General features: G+C 39.7%; 1 protein-coding gene across 3 annotated transcripts in view; it reads left to right on the top strand.

The window, feature by feature from the left end:
- Positions 1-524: 524 nt before the first annotated feature.
- Positions 525-19,470, top strand: part of LTBP1 (latent transforming growth factor beta binding protein 1) — a 216,204-nt gene continuing 197,258 nt past the window's right edge. For 2 of the 3 annotated variants that reach the window (XM_032216847.1, XM_032216848.1), the window contains exons 1-2: positions 5,262-6,215; positions 10,201-10,271. In XM_032216847.1, the coding sequence (XP_032072738.1) occupies positions 5,752-6,215; positions 10,201-10,271 (535 nt within the window). In that variant the 5' untranslated portion in view covers positions 5,262-5,751. Of the gene's footprint in view, positions 602-5,261; positions 6,216-10,200; positions 10,272-19,470 lie in introns of those variants that run through there. The other variant, XM_032216849.1, reaches the window with a different exon arrangement.

Consider the following 19,470-nt stretch of genomic DNA (forward strand, 5'->3'; position numbering starts at 1 on the left):
TCTCTCCAGCTGAACTCTTAACTCTATTGATAATTTAAAATTATAAGCCTGCCGAATTTATAGCAATTCAACATATGTGACAACAGAGAAGAGAATGAAAATGCAATACTACAGTAATAGTGCATCAGTATCAGAGATGTTCACATGTGCGTCTTGCTCGGAAAGTTATTTATGAGTGCATGCTATTGCTAATACTGGTATTTAAAGTTATAAAATCATAAGAGCTGGAAAAGGCAATTTAAGCCACTGAATTCAACATCTTGTTCAATGCAAGAATTTAAAATACAGCAGTCCAAACAGATACCTGTTTGCCGAAACAGAAGGGAAACTGACCAACTCTGGGTAATTGATCCACTGGTGAACTATTCTTAAGAGTGATAGGGTGGTTGTTTTTTTTTTAAACTCACACTCATTCAGAATCTGTATTTTTGTAACTTAAATCCATTATAAAGTTTATCTTGCACCCTGGAAGGAATAACAGGTCTTGACCTTCTTCTGTGTGACTTTCTTTTAGGTATTTGGAAAAGTGCTATCCTATTCCCCTCAGTCATCTTTTCTGAAGGCCAAACGTACCTTTCAGCCTATCTTCATATAGATGACCGTAAGTCCACTATCCAACTTTGTTGCTCTTGTTTGATCCTGTTTTGCATTTGTCTGAATCTTTGACGCCTAGAACTGGAGTACTCAAGGCGAAATCTGACCAATAAACTAGAACAATGGCTTTCCAGCAATTGGAACTTATACTTTGGTTGATGCAATGTAAAACTTCATTTGCTTTCTTTACAGCCACATTACACTGCTGGCTCATATTCAGTTTGCAATCAATTACTATTCCAAGATCCTTTTTTGTAAGCACTTGTAATCTGTCTCACCTCTAACCTGTTTCTGCATAAATAGCCTATCTTCACCCTGCATCACCCCAATTTAAATCCTCACTCTACACATCTGATGAAGTGACTGGCAGCTCATGAATGCTTATGCCTTTTAATAAAATGTGTTAGTTAGAAAAGGTACTATCATGCTTTTATTTTTTCTTACCATAGAGTAACACAGCTCTCCTCCTACAAAGGGATCTCTCTAGGGATCTAGTGATGCCTCATCAGGTTTGTCTAGTCACATGAACACCCCAAATATTGAACTGAGAGGGTTCATAAAATGCACATACTTTTTCCAGAAGTGGAAAAGTTGATTATCTTCTGGAATGCAGTCAGTATTAAATCCAATTAGACTTTGCTCTGGACAAAAGAATTGGGAAATAAAGTTTACAAGGGTGTTGTAATACCAAAATAAAAGGTTGGTAAAGAAGGGGCAAAAGCGGTTTTTATTCAATACTCTACTCAGAGATGACTTGACTGATGCATTAAAAACTAGTAGTGCTGTCAATTTATTGTCAGTCCATAGGAGCAATATACACACATACTGAACTTCTCTCTACATCTCCTGATTATCAGTTATGGGAACTGAAGTCCCAGTTCTAGATTTAGGTTTTTCATTAGTCTTTTCAGTGTTCAAAATACATGAACATGTTCTGATTCTGTTCTGTGCATAGACTTCACAAATGACAAATCTGATAGAATTTGCCAGAATTCTCTTTTAACCATTCTCTTTTAACCAGCTACATGATTTATCTATTTGAAAGACTGCTTAAATGAAATTGACCCGTGTCTAGATGTGCAATATGCATTATTGACAATAATTTAGACATTATCAATATATTACAAGACAACTTTTGGTAAGAAGCAACAGCATCAAGAAAGAATCTTTATACTTTAGAAAGGTTGTGATATATTTTTTATAGTTTTGAGGCATCAAATGTTTTTATATTTAACATGAAAATGCATGTCATACTAAATTTATATAATATGATTTAAAACTTTTCATCAGAACAAATGTACATAAAATTGTATAGCATTAACTTCTGGTGTTCAGTATCATTCCAGGCATGGGATTCAGAAATATTTTACTGAATTCAGTAATAAATTTAAATTTCTTTAGGGTTAAACCTTATAATATCCATATAACTATCTGGAAATACATTCATTAAATGCAGGCAGGACTTATTTTCCCATAAGCAATTCTAGGAGGATTGAAATAACTATAGTCTTCCAGATGTCGGTATCCAATTGCCAACAGCTAGCATGGCCAATAGTTAAGGATAACAAGATTTTTAGTTTAACATCTGGACAGCCACAAATCTTCCAGCCTCATTGCACTGACTTACCCTGTGTGATTACCATTACTTTTGGTCTTAAATATAATGGTACATAATTGTCAAAGATGTGTTTTTATAACACACTTTTCTTCCCAAAGGAATCTAGAATAGTTACAATTCTAAAAGGCAACAAAATATAAAAATTAAAACATAGTTCTTTTAATAAAGCAATATAATAAATAATAAAAATATATGAATGCTATTTAATCACAGGGAAAATATTTGATCCAACAGGTTTAAAGTTCAAGAGACAGAATTTTTACTGAATGTCCAACTATATGAGCTATTTGACAATGGAACAGGCTGCCTCAGAAGATTAATGTTCGTTTATGACAGATGTTTAAGCATCATGATCTGTATCTATGTGGGACGCTGTGAGAATAGGAGTCCTGCTTTAGCAGGAAGCTGGTCTCCATGAAGTTTCAAGTTCGAGTCTAAACCATGGAGTACTATGAACCATAACACATTTGGCTTCCATGGCTTACTTTTCAATGTGAAGGAAATTGATGGCAGATTGTGGTTTAATAATGTGGAATATTTGTAGCTCAGGGTTAAAATGAAGGTTCTTGGTGCTCTCTGAGCTTCATTGTTTTCTTGTAGACTTTTCATTACCCAAACTAGTAACATCATCAGTGGTAGTAAGGAATGAGGTTTGGTCTCACTTTATCATTTCTCGGCTGTGGCCAGGGGGGCATTTGCCCAGGTTCGCCTGGTGCACCAATTGCGACCCTACCTGGATCGGGAGGCCCTTAGAACAGTCACTCACGGCCTTGTGACCTTAAGACTGGACTACTGTAACGCGCTCTACATGGGGCTGCCCTTGAAGAGTATTCGGAGACTTCAGCTTGTCCAGAATGCAGCCGCGCGAGCGATTGTGGGTGCACCTCAGTACACCCATGTTACACCTATCCTCCGCGAGCTGCACTGGCTGCCTGTTGGTCTCCGGACTTGCTTCAAGGTGCTAGTCGTTACTTTTAAAGCCCTACATAATATTGGACCTGGGTACTTGAGATACCGCCTCTTACCAATTACCTCCCTATGACCAATTAGATCCCACAGATTAGGCCTCCTCCAAATTCCATCTGCTAGCCAGTGTCGACTAGCAACTCCCCGGGGGAGGGCCTACTCTGTGGCTGCTCTGGCCCTCTGGAACGATCTCCCCGTGGAGATCCGGACCTTCACCACCCTTCCGGCTTTCCGCAAAGCCACTAAGACCTGGCTGTTTCGGCAGGCCTGGGGCTGATGAGTTCCCAGCCCCACTTGAATTATTGCGACTGTTGTTGTGTTTTAATTTGCTTGTTTTTTTTTCTGTGTGTACTCCCCTTCCCCTCTGTTTGTTAGCCGCCCTGAGTCCCTCGGGAATAGGGCGGCATACAAATTGAATAAACATAAACATAAACACAACATAAACATATTCTAGTGGCTTTCCCTGTCAGTATTGATGGAAGTGGTCCTGGAGTCTCTTTGGTTGGACTATTTACTGTTCATTTGTTTGGCAGTTCTTTGATTGGGGTATTGTTTACTTCTTGACTATTGGTCTGATGCTAATCTTGGTATTAAATCTATGCTCATCTGAATGTTGATTTCTGCTGGGGAGGTGTTTTTATCATTTTTCTCTCTTTTTGCTTTGCTGACTGTCTCTTTGCACAGTATGTAGATGTTGCATATGTCTATGTGTCAATTGATGGCCAATTTGTAAACTTGCCAAGCTTCCAGGAATTCTTTGTTGTTTTTCGACTTGGCTTGGTCTAGGATGGTCCCAGTTTCCCAGTTGAAACTATGGTTAAGTCTGTCTCTATGTTGGGAAATTACAATTTTCATCACGTCTTCTGACTACTAGTTAGTGTTTATGGACCCGCTCTGCCCGGACCCTGAGGATGTGGTTTGTTTGGTCCATATGGTTACTCATTGGGAATCTATCCCCCCCTGAAGTTTATGAACTTTATATAGTAAGCCATAGTTAAACAAACCATGTTTGTAAAGCTGTAGTCTGCATTTAGTCATAGCAATCTATTCACACCATAAACATCTGTTAACTTCCCCACTTTGAACTTCTATGAAAATTGCCAGGGATCTTTCCACACCTCCCCAATGGCTTCCCCAATGTCTGAATAAAAGAATTAAAACATTATTATTATTATTATTATTATTATTATTATTATTATTATTATTATTATTAAATAAATAACTGAAGGCAGCAAACATATCAAATACTCATTCCTCTTCCTATTTTATTTAACTAAATCAGAATAGGCAAGATAAATATAGCCAGTATTCCCCAACTTGGAGCCCACTCTCATTGTCCCCAATGGGTCAATGGCAGGCAGGGAGTAATGGGGTTTGTAATCTCACACATCTGGATAGTGCCTGTTAAAGGCCAAGCTATCCACTTTTGGAGTTCCACATCAAAAGCAGCCCTTGGCATGCAGCTGATTTTATATGCTTTAACACCAGGGCTTTTCACATCCCTTCTTGACAGCAACACCAAAGAATCTTGTCTTACCTTAAGGACTAATAAATTTAAGGTGGCATCAATTTTTATGGATGGCAGAGGAACCTTTCTTCAGAAGTGACTCTTTGCAGACACAGCTCTTGAAATGGTAACCGAAAGAACTGCCATCCAGAATATTCTTTCCCCATCCCCAACTGTCTTGCTGGTGACTCAAAACTGACCAAAAAAAGGATGCTTAAAACACAGCCTGGGAACCAGACAAGGATAGCACTAGAGGAACAAGGGGGAAAATTAAAGAACATTCCGTATCACTGATAAGGAAAGCTTCTTTGCAACTTTCTATTTACCGGTACAGAACCTAGCTGTTAGGAAAATGCAACACATGCCAGCGGGTGCATAAAAATATGGCTAGGTAAGACTATCAGCTGAGGTTTACGGTCTTGCCATCGCGGAGGTAGGGAAGGCTGGCAGATGTGCATTAATTCTGTTTTTGAAACTGGGTTGTGACTTTGGAGCTCCAGCCCCTTTTATAGTTTTCCCAATTAGGAACGGCTGCCTGACGTCACGGCTATCTGGGATTGGTTGTGCAGATCCGACACTCAAGGGGAGCCACACAGCCAGAGAAACTTTTAAAAGACTGGTCCCCCCCCTCCCCGCCAGTCTGAACTGCCTGAAAAAGGTTAGTTCTTACCTAGGCGTACTAGCAGCTTGCTCAGCCTGCCTGTTTTCTCTCTCCCGAGAGGGGAAAACCACTGAACTACAAAATCAGCCCCTGCTGCAGGCTTCCAGCTATATTCCGCGAGCTCCCTCGCCTAACGATGTATTCTTCTTACTCGGTGCAAGAAACTTTTTGACTGAACTTGCCTCGCACGGTGCAAAGGCAACGCGGGAAGGCGGTGGATGAGACGCCGAATCTAAAGCACTTTGATTTGTGGGGGTGGGGTGGGGTGGGTGAAAGGAGCCGCACTTTCCAAGAGCAACAGAGGGGGATTGCAAAGCGCTAAGGGACTCCGTGCGTTTCTTTTGTCTGCGCCGAAAGTTGGTGGGAATTTGCCCGGCGGCAGAGAAGTCCCTGGAATTGGAGGAGATGGCTTGGATCAGGTGGGCTTTCCTGTTCTGTGCCTGCGCCTTTTGGTGCACAGGGCTTGACGCTTCCGAAAAGGCGAAGGTGAGGACGGTCACCTACGTGTTGCAGCCGGGAGCGTCTCAGAGCCGCTGGCAGAGCGGAAGGCAGCAGCAACGCCTGTTCAACCTGGAGCTGGCGGATTCTCCTTACGGCAACTCTTGGCGGCGCAGCAGGCGCAGCAGCAGCTTGGAGCGAACTCGCCGGATAATCAAACCAGGCAACCCCAGCGTGCAGCTCCGCTTGGGTCCCACCGTGCGTCTTCAACACAAACCTGCCGGCATCCACACGGCAGCCTCCTCATCTTCTTCCACCTCCTTCGCCAGAGCTGGAAAAATCGTCTTGCGCTCCAAGACCCAGCAGCGCCAGAGCAACGGCACCGCCGGCGCTAAGATCCACCCTAAAGCCCATCTGCGGCAGCTGCAAGGGTAAGGAGACAACGGCGACGCTCTCCCGCCTGGCCAAGGTGCTCTCGCCATTTGGGAGTGTCTAACCCTCCCCCCCCCCCACTCACCCACTTCCACCCGGGCCACTTAAGATCGCGCATGACTGGCAGACCCATAATCCGATGCATGATGCTCACGTTGCTTAGGGTTTCCCACAATGCCGTTCTATCCCCATTTTCCCCCCAGAGTGCAGTTCCTGTAATTCCCAAACAGAATGACCCGAAAGAGATGGAGGTGATTAGGAATTTTGAAAGTGGTAGCATAATATCTCTGGACAGCATCATGTGTTGGTCCTTTTATTTAGAATCACTTCCAAAGCCCGGTGTTCTCCAGATGGAGGGAAACAGCAAGGCCAGTCAGCGCTTGGGTGAATTCTAGGAGTTAAGGTCCAGAAATATCTGGAAAATAGCAAGTTAGGAAAAGCTGCTTTGACTGTGGTTTAAAGGACAGTGTGAAAAGGAGCAGGGGCAGAATCTCCCTTCTAAAGTTTTGGCTTAGTTGTCATTCACATAAATGAACATAGCTATAGAAACTGAAAGAATAATTTAAACACATGGTGTATATAAGTCTTTTGAGTTCATGGTTTTTGTAGAGGAGCATGTTAAACTGGAGATACTTCTGGCTGAATGTTCAAATAAATAAATAAATAATAAACATTTATAGGCCGCCCTTTTCCCTGAGGGGACTCAGGACGGCTTACAATAATGAGGGAGGGGAGTGCAGGACAAAACACAAAAAGAAAATGTGAGTAAAAATAATTAGCAGTAAAAACACAACATTCATTCAACATTCGGGAGGGGCGAAAATAAAGTCTTATCCCCAGGCCTGATGGGATAGCCAGATCTTGAGGGCTGTGCGGAAGGCCTGGACGGTGGTGAGGGTGCGGATCTCCACGGGGAGATTGTTCCATAGCGTCGGAGCTGCAACCGAGAAGGCTCTCCTCCGCGTAGTCGCCAGTCGGCACTGGCTGGCGGATGGAATTCTGAGGAGGCCTACTCTATGCGATCTGATGGGACGGAGGGAGGTAATCGGCAGAAGGCGGTCTCTCAAATAGCCAGATCTACTACCATGGAGGGCTTTAAAGGTGGTAAGTAGCACCTTGAAGCGCACCCGGAGATCAACAGGTAGCCAGCGCAGCTCGCGGAGGATAGGTGTTATGTGGGCGAACCGGGGTGCGCCCACAATCACTCGCGCGGCCGCATTCTGGACTAGCTGAAGTCGCCGGATGCTCTTCAAGGGCAGCCCCATGTAGAGCACATTGCAGTATTCCAGCCTAGAGGTCACAAGGGCCCGAGTGACTGTTGTGAGGGCCTCCCGGTTCAGGTAGGGTCGCAACTGGCGCACCAGGCGAACCTGGGCAAATGCCCCCCCTGGTCACAGCTGACAAGTGATGGTCGAAACTCAGCTGTGGATCCAGGAGGACTCCCAAGTTGCGGACCCTGTCTGAGGGGTATAAATTTTGTCCCCCCAGCCTGAGTGATGGAACGTCGGCCGAATTGTTGGGAGGAAAACACAACAGCCACTCGGTCTTGTCCGGGTTGAGTACCAGTTTGTTAGCTCTCATCCAGTCTTTAACAGCCTCAAGACCCCGGTTCATCACGTCCACCGCTTCATTGAGTTGGCACGGGGCGGACAGATACAACTGTGTATCGTCCGCGTATTGATGGTATTTTATCCTGTGCCTCCGAATGATCTCGCCCAGCGGTTTCATATAAATACCTGCTCCTTACTTGGATAAAAGAGTGAATTGTTTGTCAACACTATGCTTGATGCACGTGCAGCTGTCAAATTAAAAAAAGAGCTTGGTGGTTCCCTAGTTTATACAAATACAGAGAGTCCTCTACTTATGATTGGTCACTTAACAACCATTTGAAGTTACAACAGACCTCCCCAGATCTACTTATAACCTGTTTTTGGAGTTAGGATGGTTGCATAAACTCCTGTGGCGATGTGATCACACTTGGGTGCTTGGTAATTGGCTCACCTTTACAGCCATTTGCAGCATCCTGTATCAGGTGACCATGATTTGCAACATCTTTTATGGGTTTCCGGCATTTACTTCTGGTAAAAAAGCCTATTTGTGAAAATCGATAAATGTTAATCGTTTAACGACCTCCTGTTTACTTACAACCATTGTATAAAATGGTCAGAAATTCAAATGCAATCATGTGACACCTCAATTTATGACTGCAACAACTTAAGACTGTAATTCCAGGCTCAGTTACAATCATCAATTGAGGACTACCTATAGTACTTTAGATGAAAATGTGTTAAGCTATTTTCATATGATGCGTAAATCCATCTCATATGGTTAATTTAATAATGTTATAATAGAAAGCAGGTTCTTCTTTGAAACAATATTCTAATACAACTCTTTTCTCTTGAATCTTTTTCCACTTCAAAAATTATGGAGGACCCCCAAAAAACTTTTGTTTGTATGAATTATATTAATAGATATTCACCATATTAAAAATTAAAATTGATGCATTTGCTGCCACTATAGTTTTTTTTACTATAGTTTGATGGGGTTTTAATATTGTGTTCTTTTTCAACATAGGTTGGCAAATAATTTTGATTTAGTTAATCTTTGAAAGGATCTTGGGGACCCTTAGGGGTCCTAGGACCACACTTTAAGAAGTACTTGCCTAACTCATTAAATCATGGATTCAAATATAGTAATGGTCCAGTTAAAGGTTTGCTTGATTATATTTTAAGTAGTTAGTATGATTAAATATCTTTATTCTTTGCGGTAACCAACCATAGTTTTAAAGGGAAAAAGTCAACTTTACTTTTAGATGACAAAATCACACTCAGCTTATTTCAGTAGAAGCATATACTATGTTGGACAAACAGAGGAAATGCCTCTTACAAATTAGCACAGCTCTTTCAATATATTTGAAAGTCTTTGTGTTAAAAGGTAATATTTTGCTTGAATTTGTATATCACTCTTATTTCTTAAAAAATGTAATGATTTAGATATCATATTCAGTGTTTTGGGAACCTTACTCTTAATACCATTTATAATGATCACTGATTAAATTCTTGAGGGAGAAACTCAGACATGTTTTAAGTCACCCACTATTTTACAATATATGGGCATTTGCAAGAGCATTTCATTTAAGCTTGTGGAAGCCTAGCTTGTACCTGCAACAAAAGATGGCAGAAGTAATTCTTAAACTTGGATAAGTACTCAAACTTTCATTGATGGAACCTATCGGTGATATGGTTTATCTACTACCTCAATGCAGAAAAGCCAAAAATTATCCATAAGGATTATAAAATCATAATATTAAATATTTGTCCTCAGCTGGCCTTTATTTATGCCCCTAAAATGCTATTGGTCCACCTGGCATGAGGTGGAGTAGCCAATTTGGTCCCAGTTTTCATTTATTTGTTTATTTTGACTTCCTTTTTCCTTTGGCTTGTGGGAGGTAGATTGAGCCCACTGTGGTCAGAGACGTTCAGCTTTGGGTCCTTAATCTTAGAGAAGGTGGTGAGAATGTAAACAGCTGAGGCATTTGGATGCCTCTAGTCCTTTTCATGCTTATGCAGCCAAGAGAGATGTGCCTCTAGGTCACATACAATGAAAGTGAGGTAACCACAGAGGAAAAAAGAAAGCCCTCTCACAGACAGTCAGGAAAGACCTATTGCCTTCTAAGTACTGAAGAATCTATTCTTATTTGGGACATTTATAATTACTTTCCTTCAGGCCCAAAATCCGCCACTCCTCCTGCCTACCCCTAGCATTCCACTGAAGTGTCAGCCCAACTGCTCCCCCCCCTATTTTTTCCCTGTTTTAGTCTCTTGTTATAGTTCTAGCTGGCTTTTTTAGCTCATTCCCCCTCCCTCTCCCTGCTTTGAAAGGGTCCCCAAGGAGAGAAAAATAGTGAGCTATTGAAATGCAGCAGAATTTATTGGCGACGTCTGCACCTGGCAGTTGATCCTTTCCTCTACTATTTTTTTGCAGGGTGAATGTCTGTGGTGGGCAATGCTGTCACGGCTGGAGCAAAGTTCCTGGGTCCCAGAGGTGCACCAAACGTAAGTAACCATGTGGAAGGATAAGCTTTTAAACATGAAACAAAGGCCTCTCCTCTCCAAAGTAGAAAAATAGTTACTGGACCTTGCATCGTCCTGCAGTATGTAGGAGGATACAAGGCCTGAAATGATGGCCTAAAATCTCCCTCAGATACTTGTCATGAGAAATTTACCATGCTAGCGGCCTAATTTTATATTCAGTCCTACTTAAATATTATTTATTTATTTATTTATTTATTTATTTATTTATTTATTTTTGTTTACTTATTTATTAATTTTGCCACCTCTTTTGCTGCAATTAAAATAATGCACCCTTTATGAATTATACAAATCTGAGAGACTTCTGTACCAGGTCGCAAAATGAATTTGTGCTAGGAAATGTAAACCCCTCCCCCGCACACACACTTTTCTTTGGATTTGACAAGTCACAGCATGACAGTCCCAATGGTTTTTATACTTAATGTTTTAAACTTTGGATATTGGATTGGTTTGCATGTAGATCTCTCCATCCTTAATGACATTTAAGTGACTTCCTACATCTGGTTCAGATTTCCATAACTTCCTCCCAATGAAACAGGGTCTTTCTGGTGGTGAACTTATCTCTTAACGGGAGAGAGGTTTAAATATTGATATCATGGGAGAGAGGTTTAAATGTTGATGTCATGTTTGTGTTAGAGGAGCCTTAATCATTCTGTTTTAATTCCTCCCCACTTTCTAAATCACTAGGGTTCAAAATAGGAATGGCTTCTTCTCTTAAATGCAAGAGTTTGACTGTTCCTGAACAAAAAGCAGATATTTTGCAGAACAGCAACTGAAGGCTGTTAAAACATTTTGCAGTCAGAGGTTTCTCTACTGAACTCTGTGTAGCAGATGTGGGATGAGGGTCTGTTTGTCCTGTCCTGCATGAAAGCCAAAAGAGGGAGCAGTTTGTTTTCTGACCTGGGATGTGAAAAGCAAAGTTTCTTCTTCAGCACATATTATATTGCCACAATAGTTGCTGGAGGTGAGGGGCAGGTAGCTCTTCATTCGCCTAGTCTTCATCGAGGGAGCAATGAAAAACAAAACTATATTAAGATAAAGCAAGTTCAGCTTTCTAAGGAAATCTCTGGAGATATACAAATTCAAAGCCCTCTTTTCAGTCCCTCCCAATAAATCCATAATGGTAGAACTGATACAAGGAAAACATTTCAGCAAAAGGACTCGAGTGAAAATTTTGTTTTGTTGAGTCTTTTCTTTACATTTCATATTTTGAGACAGCAAGAAACAATAACATATAAAACATTTTGAAGCTGAAGTACCTGTGTCAGATTGCAATCAGAGTGCAGTTAAAATGATATGCACATCATGATGTCATCAGATGTTGCATTTATGTATGTTGGTGCAAGTGTGCAGCCATGGTAACTTGTGCTATCATGTCATTGCATGCGTGCTTCATTTGCCACCTCGTGAGTACTTGTGAAGTAAAACTGTTCTGAATTTGAAACACCTTATCTTAAATGAGAAAAAAACATGGAATAGGCTGTTTTGATTATTCTGAACATGTTTCACGTTCCAAACAGATAATTTTGCATTCAAAACAGGTGTTCTGAGCTTGGAATACTTCCAAACTATTAAAACAGCCTGGGACAGGGCATTCTGAACTCAAAATTAGGTGTTTTGAATTTGATGCAGTTCGTGTTCCAGAATTCTTTTAGCCACCCAGCAAGAAATCTACCTAGTGTCAGTGAAGAAAACCTTACTTTAGTCTGGTCTTCTGGCTAGACCTATAATAGAATTGGATTAGATTATGGAATACCTGGTACACAAATATTGCAATTGTATGAAAGAAAGGAAAGGGTGTCCCCAGTATAGTTAGGAAAAACATCAAAACTGTACACCAAGTTACCTCAGGATTCTTAAAGGATTTTGTCATGTACGCCTTACCTTAGTCATGAAATTTTACTGTAGGTATAAATGTTGTCAACTTCTGCATACAACTTCTCTTCTATTTCAATCACCTGTTTTAATTCTACAAAAATCTATTATAGAGGAAAAGATAAAATAATTGCTGAGATTCAGTGTTACACTCTAAATATATCACATAACCAGTGGTGGGATTCAAAAATCTTTACTACCAGCTCTGGGAGCGTGGCTTGGTGGGTGTGGCGGGGGAAGAATACTGTAAAATCTCCATTCCCACCCCACTCCAGGGAAAGGTTACTACAAAATCCCCATTTCCTCCTGATAAGCTGGAACTCAGGAGGCAGAGAATAGATGGGGGTACCGGTTCTCTGAACTACTCAAAATTTTTGCTACTGGTTCTCCAGAACTGAACTACTCAAAATTTTTGCTACTGGTTCTCCAGAACTGGTCAGAACCTGCTGAATACCACCTCTGATGTAAACCCAAAGAACTTAGCCCCAGGGATTCTCGGTGGCTACTTTCAGTTACCTCTGGAAAGATGCATGAAGCAATTCCTTTGAATGCTTCCAATATATACCGGTATCAAAGGAATAAATACACAGACTGCCTCTGTTACAGTTCTTACTGGGAAGACTTTTAATTTTATTAATTTTAATGTTTTATGAAAATGATATTGACAAATAGCTTTTATGAGCAGACCTTAATATAATCCTTGTGACCCCCCAAGATCTTGCTTCTAATTTTAGTATGACTTTGTTCATTTTTCTCAGCACTGGCAGGAGACAGACCCATGTGTATCTCACTGAATAGAAAATTAATGTTTTAATGCTTTGCACACAAACATGGTATTTATGCAGTATGTTATCAGTTGTTATTCCTTTGTAATATCTTTTAAGAAACGTTGGCTAACATTTTCAAACATCTATTGAAAAATTTAGAAAAATACAGGGAAGAAAGCCATAGTCCCATGCCAGTGAAATTACTGACTTCCTTTCCTCTTTCCAACATCCTATCAATTAATATTTATTAATATTTAATATAATGAATGATTCATCTTTTCAGCTCAAAGGGCTAGAAATGTTTCTAAAAATATCTGGTTTGCCATGATTTTCACAGTCCTTGCGGTGTTAATATCGAAGTCTGTATTAATGCAGTATTTTCACAGAATGAACAGATATTGCATTATACAGAGGAAAATGGCGACAGGTGGGGAAAAGTTAATTGGCTCCTGCCCACCTGGTCTTCATATGATGCTGTTTCCTTTGTTCCTACTGCTGAAATTGTTTCTATCAGTCTGGCTGGCAGATGTCCTGCAAAGACCTTGATTTTACATAGTCAGAAATAAATGTTTCTGTTTCATTCCACATTTACATATAGAGATATATCCAATGCATTCCTGATGAGAATGTCTGTCTCCCAGCCTGCATGCAGAAGTAGAAATGCTTTATTGGGGACACACTATAATCTAGTACATTCCCATCCCAGACGGAAAATAATCTGCCTTTAATGTGCAACAAAGCAATGGCTTTATGAGTCTGAGCATCTGTTGCTGAAGCATATGTTATTACAACAACGCATTTGCATTTTGATATGCATTCCTTAAGGTCCATGTTGAGGTTCATGTTGAAAGCTTTCATCTCTCAGGGCATGCCTTAATGGCCCATTCTTCCTTCCTCTTCTTAAGAAGTGAAGCAACTTATTTTTGTAGCTAACTGGTAGTGATCCCTTCTCCCTACAGCTGCAAAAGTTCACTAATGCTTTGTGTTGGTTTATTCACCGGTATAACTACTTGTATTGAAATTCGTTTCTTTCTACCATTTCTTGTGTTTGGAGAGTTTCTAATATGTGTATGTTAATGTAAGTGTATGTTAAGATTGTGATGGGTTTTGATTTTAATAGTGTATTTTTAACCATGGTAAATATGGTAGCTCTAAAATATATCATATTTTTCGGACTATAAGACGCACTGGAGTATAAGACGTACCATGATTGTGAAGAGGTAAATTTAAAAAAAGGTTTGCATTCTGCAGACACCCCAAACCCTCTGCACGTCTTGTTTCTGCCCCCCCAAAAGGCCATGCAGAGCTTTGGGAGGCTTGTAGAGTGCCCCTGGCGCTGGGCAGGGGGGCAAAAACCAGCAAAAAATGGGGCATTTTTTGCAAAAATAAAATAAAGGGCATGGGAGGCTTGTAGAGTGTTCCTGGGGGCTAGGGGAGGGCAAAAATGAGCAAAAATGATCCATTTTTGCACCCCCAGCACCCAGGAGCACTTTGCAAGCCTCCCAAACCCTCTGCACATCCATTTTGCAAAGGGGGCCAAAAATGATGTATTCACTGTATAAGACCCACCCAGATTTTCACCCTCTTTTGGGGGGTAAAAAGGTGCATCTTATACTCTTATACAGTAGTAAGCAAATAAAACTATCTTGCTTTGGAGTTTTCCTTCTAGGCACTGAAAAAGGAAAATGGCAACTTATTGCTGTTATCAAATGGTAAATTGCCAATCTATACATTATGTGGCAATCTGGAAGCTTCACTCCAGGGATGCATTCTCCTACATATACAAATTCAATATTGAGAAAGTAACATTGGAGCTCTGCCTACTGGCTTTATCTTTCATGTTAGATGCATTTAATAAGTGCAAGCATTTGACCTATTTACAGATGTCAAACTGGAAGAGATATGGTAGAGAATCCCCAAACTGATATTTGTAAATATTATCTGTTCTGAGGCAAAAGAGCATATGTTTAGTTCAAGTCAAATAAACTGTTGAAGAAGAAAAGCATGCATTGGCTGGCTTTGTAAGATAGCCAAAAATGACCATTGATACAAGTTAAACATGGGAATTTACTGAATGTGCAGGAAACGAAATGAATATCAAAATAATATAACACCAATAGAATACCGGGAAGGAAGAACATTACGTGGTCAACTTCTGCACAAGATTGAAAGGAAAGCGGTAAGGATAAAACCTGAAAATGGCTAACAACTGGAACATTAAAAAAAGAAAAGAAACTGAAGGCTTGATTTTGGCTGCTCAAGAGCAATCTATTTCAACTGATGCAATCTAAAGCCAGAACTGGAAAAAAAATCATCACATGATTCAAAGCACAGATTGTGCAAAAAAGCAGAAGAAACACTCAATTATACATACTCAGCTCATGCAGAAGATTGTGCAAATTGATTATAAACAAAGACATAACACCAAGGCCAAAATGATTCACTGGTACAACTGAAAAATTATCATGTGCCACTAATGAAAAATTGATTGGAATATAAGAGTTGAAAAGTAGTAAAAAATGAGTAGATTAAAACATTTGTGGGATTTCCAAATACAAACTGGAGCACCACTTGAACACTGACAACATTGACAAAATCACCATTAGTCAATTTCATAAGGCAGCTTGGGAAGGACTCAGTAAATGGACAAATATAAAATTCAGTCTCTATATCTGGCTGACTGATAATATATTAAATGTATATGCTGCATTACTACCAGTGACTCTGGGTGGTTAGGACTAGTATCCTTCCCATGCATGGAGCTTGCACGTGGGAGAAATGAACTGGTTGGGCCTCTAGAGTCTGACATCACCATGACTTAAAGTTTCTTTATCGTTTTTATGTGGTGAGTTTTTAAAAAAAATATGGTCTGCTGTTCACCATATTTTAAAGACCCATTGGAAAGATAAACTTCTCCAGGATGTGGTAAATTCCTTGTGGCTGTGCATTCTTAAGAATTACTGACCACATGAAAATGACTCTGACACTTTAAATGTAATGCAAACATTGGACCTTAAGCAGTACGCACTGAGTCCTGATGAGCAGGAACTGTATATATGCTCCATGTATCGGGTGTTGGTCAAATGAGAAGGCAGCCCACATGTTATCTTTATGATGCAGAAGCTATTAAAAACATCCTTTATGTTTTGAGTTCTTCATGTTGCTATAATATATAGTCATGGTCACATGTGATTCTTTCAATAGCCTGGAAACTTTCCACATGAATGAACCCTGTCCTTGGTGTTAGAATGGAAACTCTTTAGAGTAATAAGGATAACTGTGAGCTAATCCATTCCACATACACATTAACTGTAGAATCAGCCTTTTTATCTATGGACACAGTTGGAATTTTGAGATAATTTTGAGTGGTCTCTACTTGTATTCTCTTGAGATATGGATCCTGTCAGACATATCACGCTGCTTTAAAAAAAAACACCCAGTTTATTCAGTTTTCATTTTCTAGCAAGTGCAGCCTAAAAGGATTGACACATGATATAAGAGAAATGCAAAAGAAGAATCTTTTGGTTCCAAGCAGAGGCTGATTGCAGAGAGACAGAAGAGATGATGAAAGGACTGAATGATTGAAATGATTATATTAATCATATAAGAGTGGGTAAAGTAAAAAGAGATTTAGTGTTGTTGGTACAGACACCTGTGGAACTCTGGCTATTCCATCTCACTAATGGATGAATCAGGGATATTTGGTAGACAAAAAGCATCCTGGAAATTCTTTGGATCAGTATGTATCCAGTCTTGGATCTAAGTACTGAAGGTTTTGGGATTTAAGGGACTGTGTTGCAGATGGGATACACAGTCATGATTGTGGATGGGGCCATGTATATATGTGTGTGTATGTGTGTGTGTGTGTGTGTGTGTATATATATATATGTCTGTCTGTCTGTCTGTCTGTCTGTCTCTGTGTGTGTCTATGTGTGTGTGTATATATATGTATGCGTGTGTATGTATATATATATATGTATATGTATATATGTGTGTATATGTATGTGTGTATATATATGTATATATATATGTATGTATGTATATATGTATGTGTGTATGTGTGTGTATATATATGTTGCGTATGTATACACACACACACACATATGTGTGTGTGTGTGTGTGTATGTATGTGTATGTATGTATATATATATATATATATATATATATATATATATATATATATGTATATATATATATATATATATATATTTGTGTTGCATGTGTGCTGATAAATAAATAAAGGGAAACTAGTATAGATCTATTTCAAGCTATTTAGCTCTCATCAGCTAGACATACCCTTACTGGGATTTGAACCTGTGCTGTATTACATATTTGGCAGTTGTGTTAGCCACTAAGCCACAGGTTCTCCTCCTTTATCAGCTGAGCCAGGGAAATAGGTATGTATTTTATGTCACAACCCCTGGTATGCCCAAATATGGGAAGAAGCATATTGCTTCCTTTCTCTGTCTATCGGCTCATCACAAGAGACCATCCAGACAGAAAGCCATTATTTTTTACTGTTGCCTTTGTTACATTTGTGTTGCATTTGTGCTGATAAATAAATAATCCCTGTAAGGGTATGGCTAGCTGATGAGAGCTAAATAGCTTGAAATAGATCTATAATAGTCTCCCTTTATTTATTTATCAGCACAAATGCAACACAAATGTAACAAAGGCAACAGTAAAAAATAATGGCTTTCTGTCTGGATGGTCTCTTGTGATGAGCTGATAGACAGAAAAAGGAAGCAGTATGCCTCCTCCCATATTTGGGCATACCAGGGGTGTAAAACACACACACACACACACACACATAGTTTACCGCAGCTTTTTTTCAGTCTCAATAACTTTAACATGTGTGAATTTCTACTCCCAGAATCTCCCAGCTAACATCTTAAAGCTTTTGAGAAACACTGGTTTAAAGGATCTGAAATATAATGTAGACTGGCAGGTTCTAGATTCTGAACACCAAATATCTGTTGTGGTGAGTACTGCCAGTTCATAAAACGTTTGCCCCTGAAGATGTGGTCAGTCACAAAACACTCATTTGCTAGAAAATAAACTTGTTAAGAATGCTAACATATGGGGAGGAGCTTGGAGGCCTGAGAGTGGGGGATGAGGCCTGCAAGCACTATGTTGAGGCTTCATAATTATCATTGCAAGGATTGGTCACATGAAAAGGAAAATAGAGATCTGTAACTCTGATGATTATGCTAATGTCTCTTGGAAGTAGAAATCTGTGGCTAGCGGGTTTCCCAGATTTGGTCTGAAAACAAATGGCTATCGTAAATCCTGTATGATATTTCATATTGAAAAGTATGGATACATGCCAATAATTGAAAACTCTGAATTGGTATTTACAGAGAGAAGATTGAAGATTGTAGAACTCTGATTTGTAGCCTTGTTTCTTCATCCTTGTGAATTCCTGTCTGTTCATTTTCTAAACGTGGTTCTTTGAACCTGCAGTTGTAGGTTATGCTTTAAGCCTGAAGTTACCAAGGCAGAGTACTGATTATGGAAGCTGTATGTTTCAGCAGTCTCTCTTTATTTCTTTCTTTCTTTTCCAGCAGCCTTATGTTTTTTGTTTATTCAAAGCATCTCATCACCTAACTTCTTCTTGTGTGTTCCTTTTCTAAAGACATGGAGACAAGCAGTTTTGGCTCCAGATACATATCTTGAGAAAGATGAAAACATTTGTATTACATCTCATGCCTTGGTATGAAGCACTCAAGACAACTCATTAAAGATTAACAAAACCTTTTTAAAAAACTCTCACAAAGTAAAACAAACAAACAACCCAGAAAAGAACCAAATCGGATTATAGCAGTTGATCAGTTTAGATATTACTTTGCTGAAGAAAACCCCAAAATAAAATGCACATCTCCTTAGATTTTTGGCAAAATGCCGTTCAGAAAAAAGCTCTAAATATTTTTCCAAATGCCATTCAAGATAGGCAGCCTAATGGTAATGGAGAACAGTTTATTGTCATGTAAATTTTATGTGTCAGTGAATGATGTAGAATGGTCTAATGTGAAGAACAAATCCACTGTGGATAGCAGTTCCTTGCAGGTAGTCCTCAACTTACAACCATTTGTTTACTGACAGAAGTCACAACAGTACTGAAAACAGTGACTTATATATGATGCAACATCGCCATGGTCACTCGATTAAAATTTGGTTGCTTGGCAACTGTTATGTATTCACCGTGGTTGCAGCATTCCGGGATCACTTGATTGCCTTTTGCCACCTTGACAGATGGCTTTCAATAAGCAAAGTCAATGGGGGAAGCCAGATTTGCTTAATGATGGTGTGATTCACTTAACATCTTCTGTAATTCGCTTGACAATCATGGCAAAAAAATGGTTTGTAAAATGGGTTATGACTCACTTAATAACCATTTTGCTTAGCAATGGAAATTCCGGTCCAAATTGTGTTCATACATCGAGGACTATCTTTATATATTTCTGGTAGGGGTACCAGGTATGGATTGCAGGAAGTTGGACAGCTGCAAGGTAGCAGCAAAG

This window comes from Thamnophis elegans, chromosome 4 (genome assembly GCF_009769535.1).
Source record: "Thamnophis elegans isolate rThaEle1 chromosome 4, rThaEle1.pri, whole genome shotgun sequence".
In the NCBI taxonomy this organism is placed as follows: domain Eukaryota; kingdom Metazoa; phylum Chordata; class Lepidosauria; order Squamata; family Colubridae; genus Thamnophis; species Thamnophis elegans.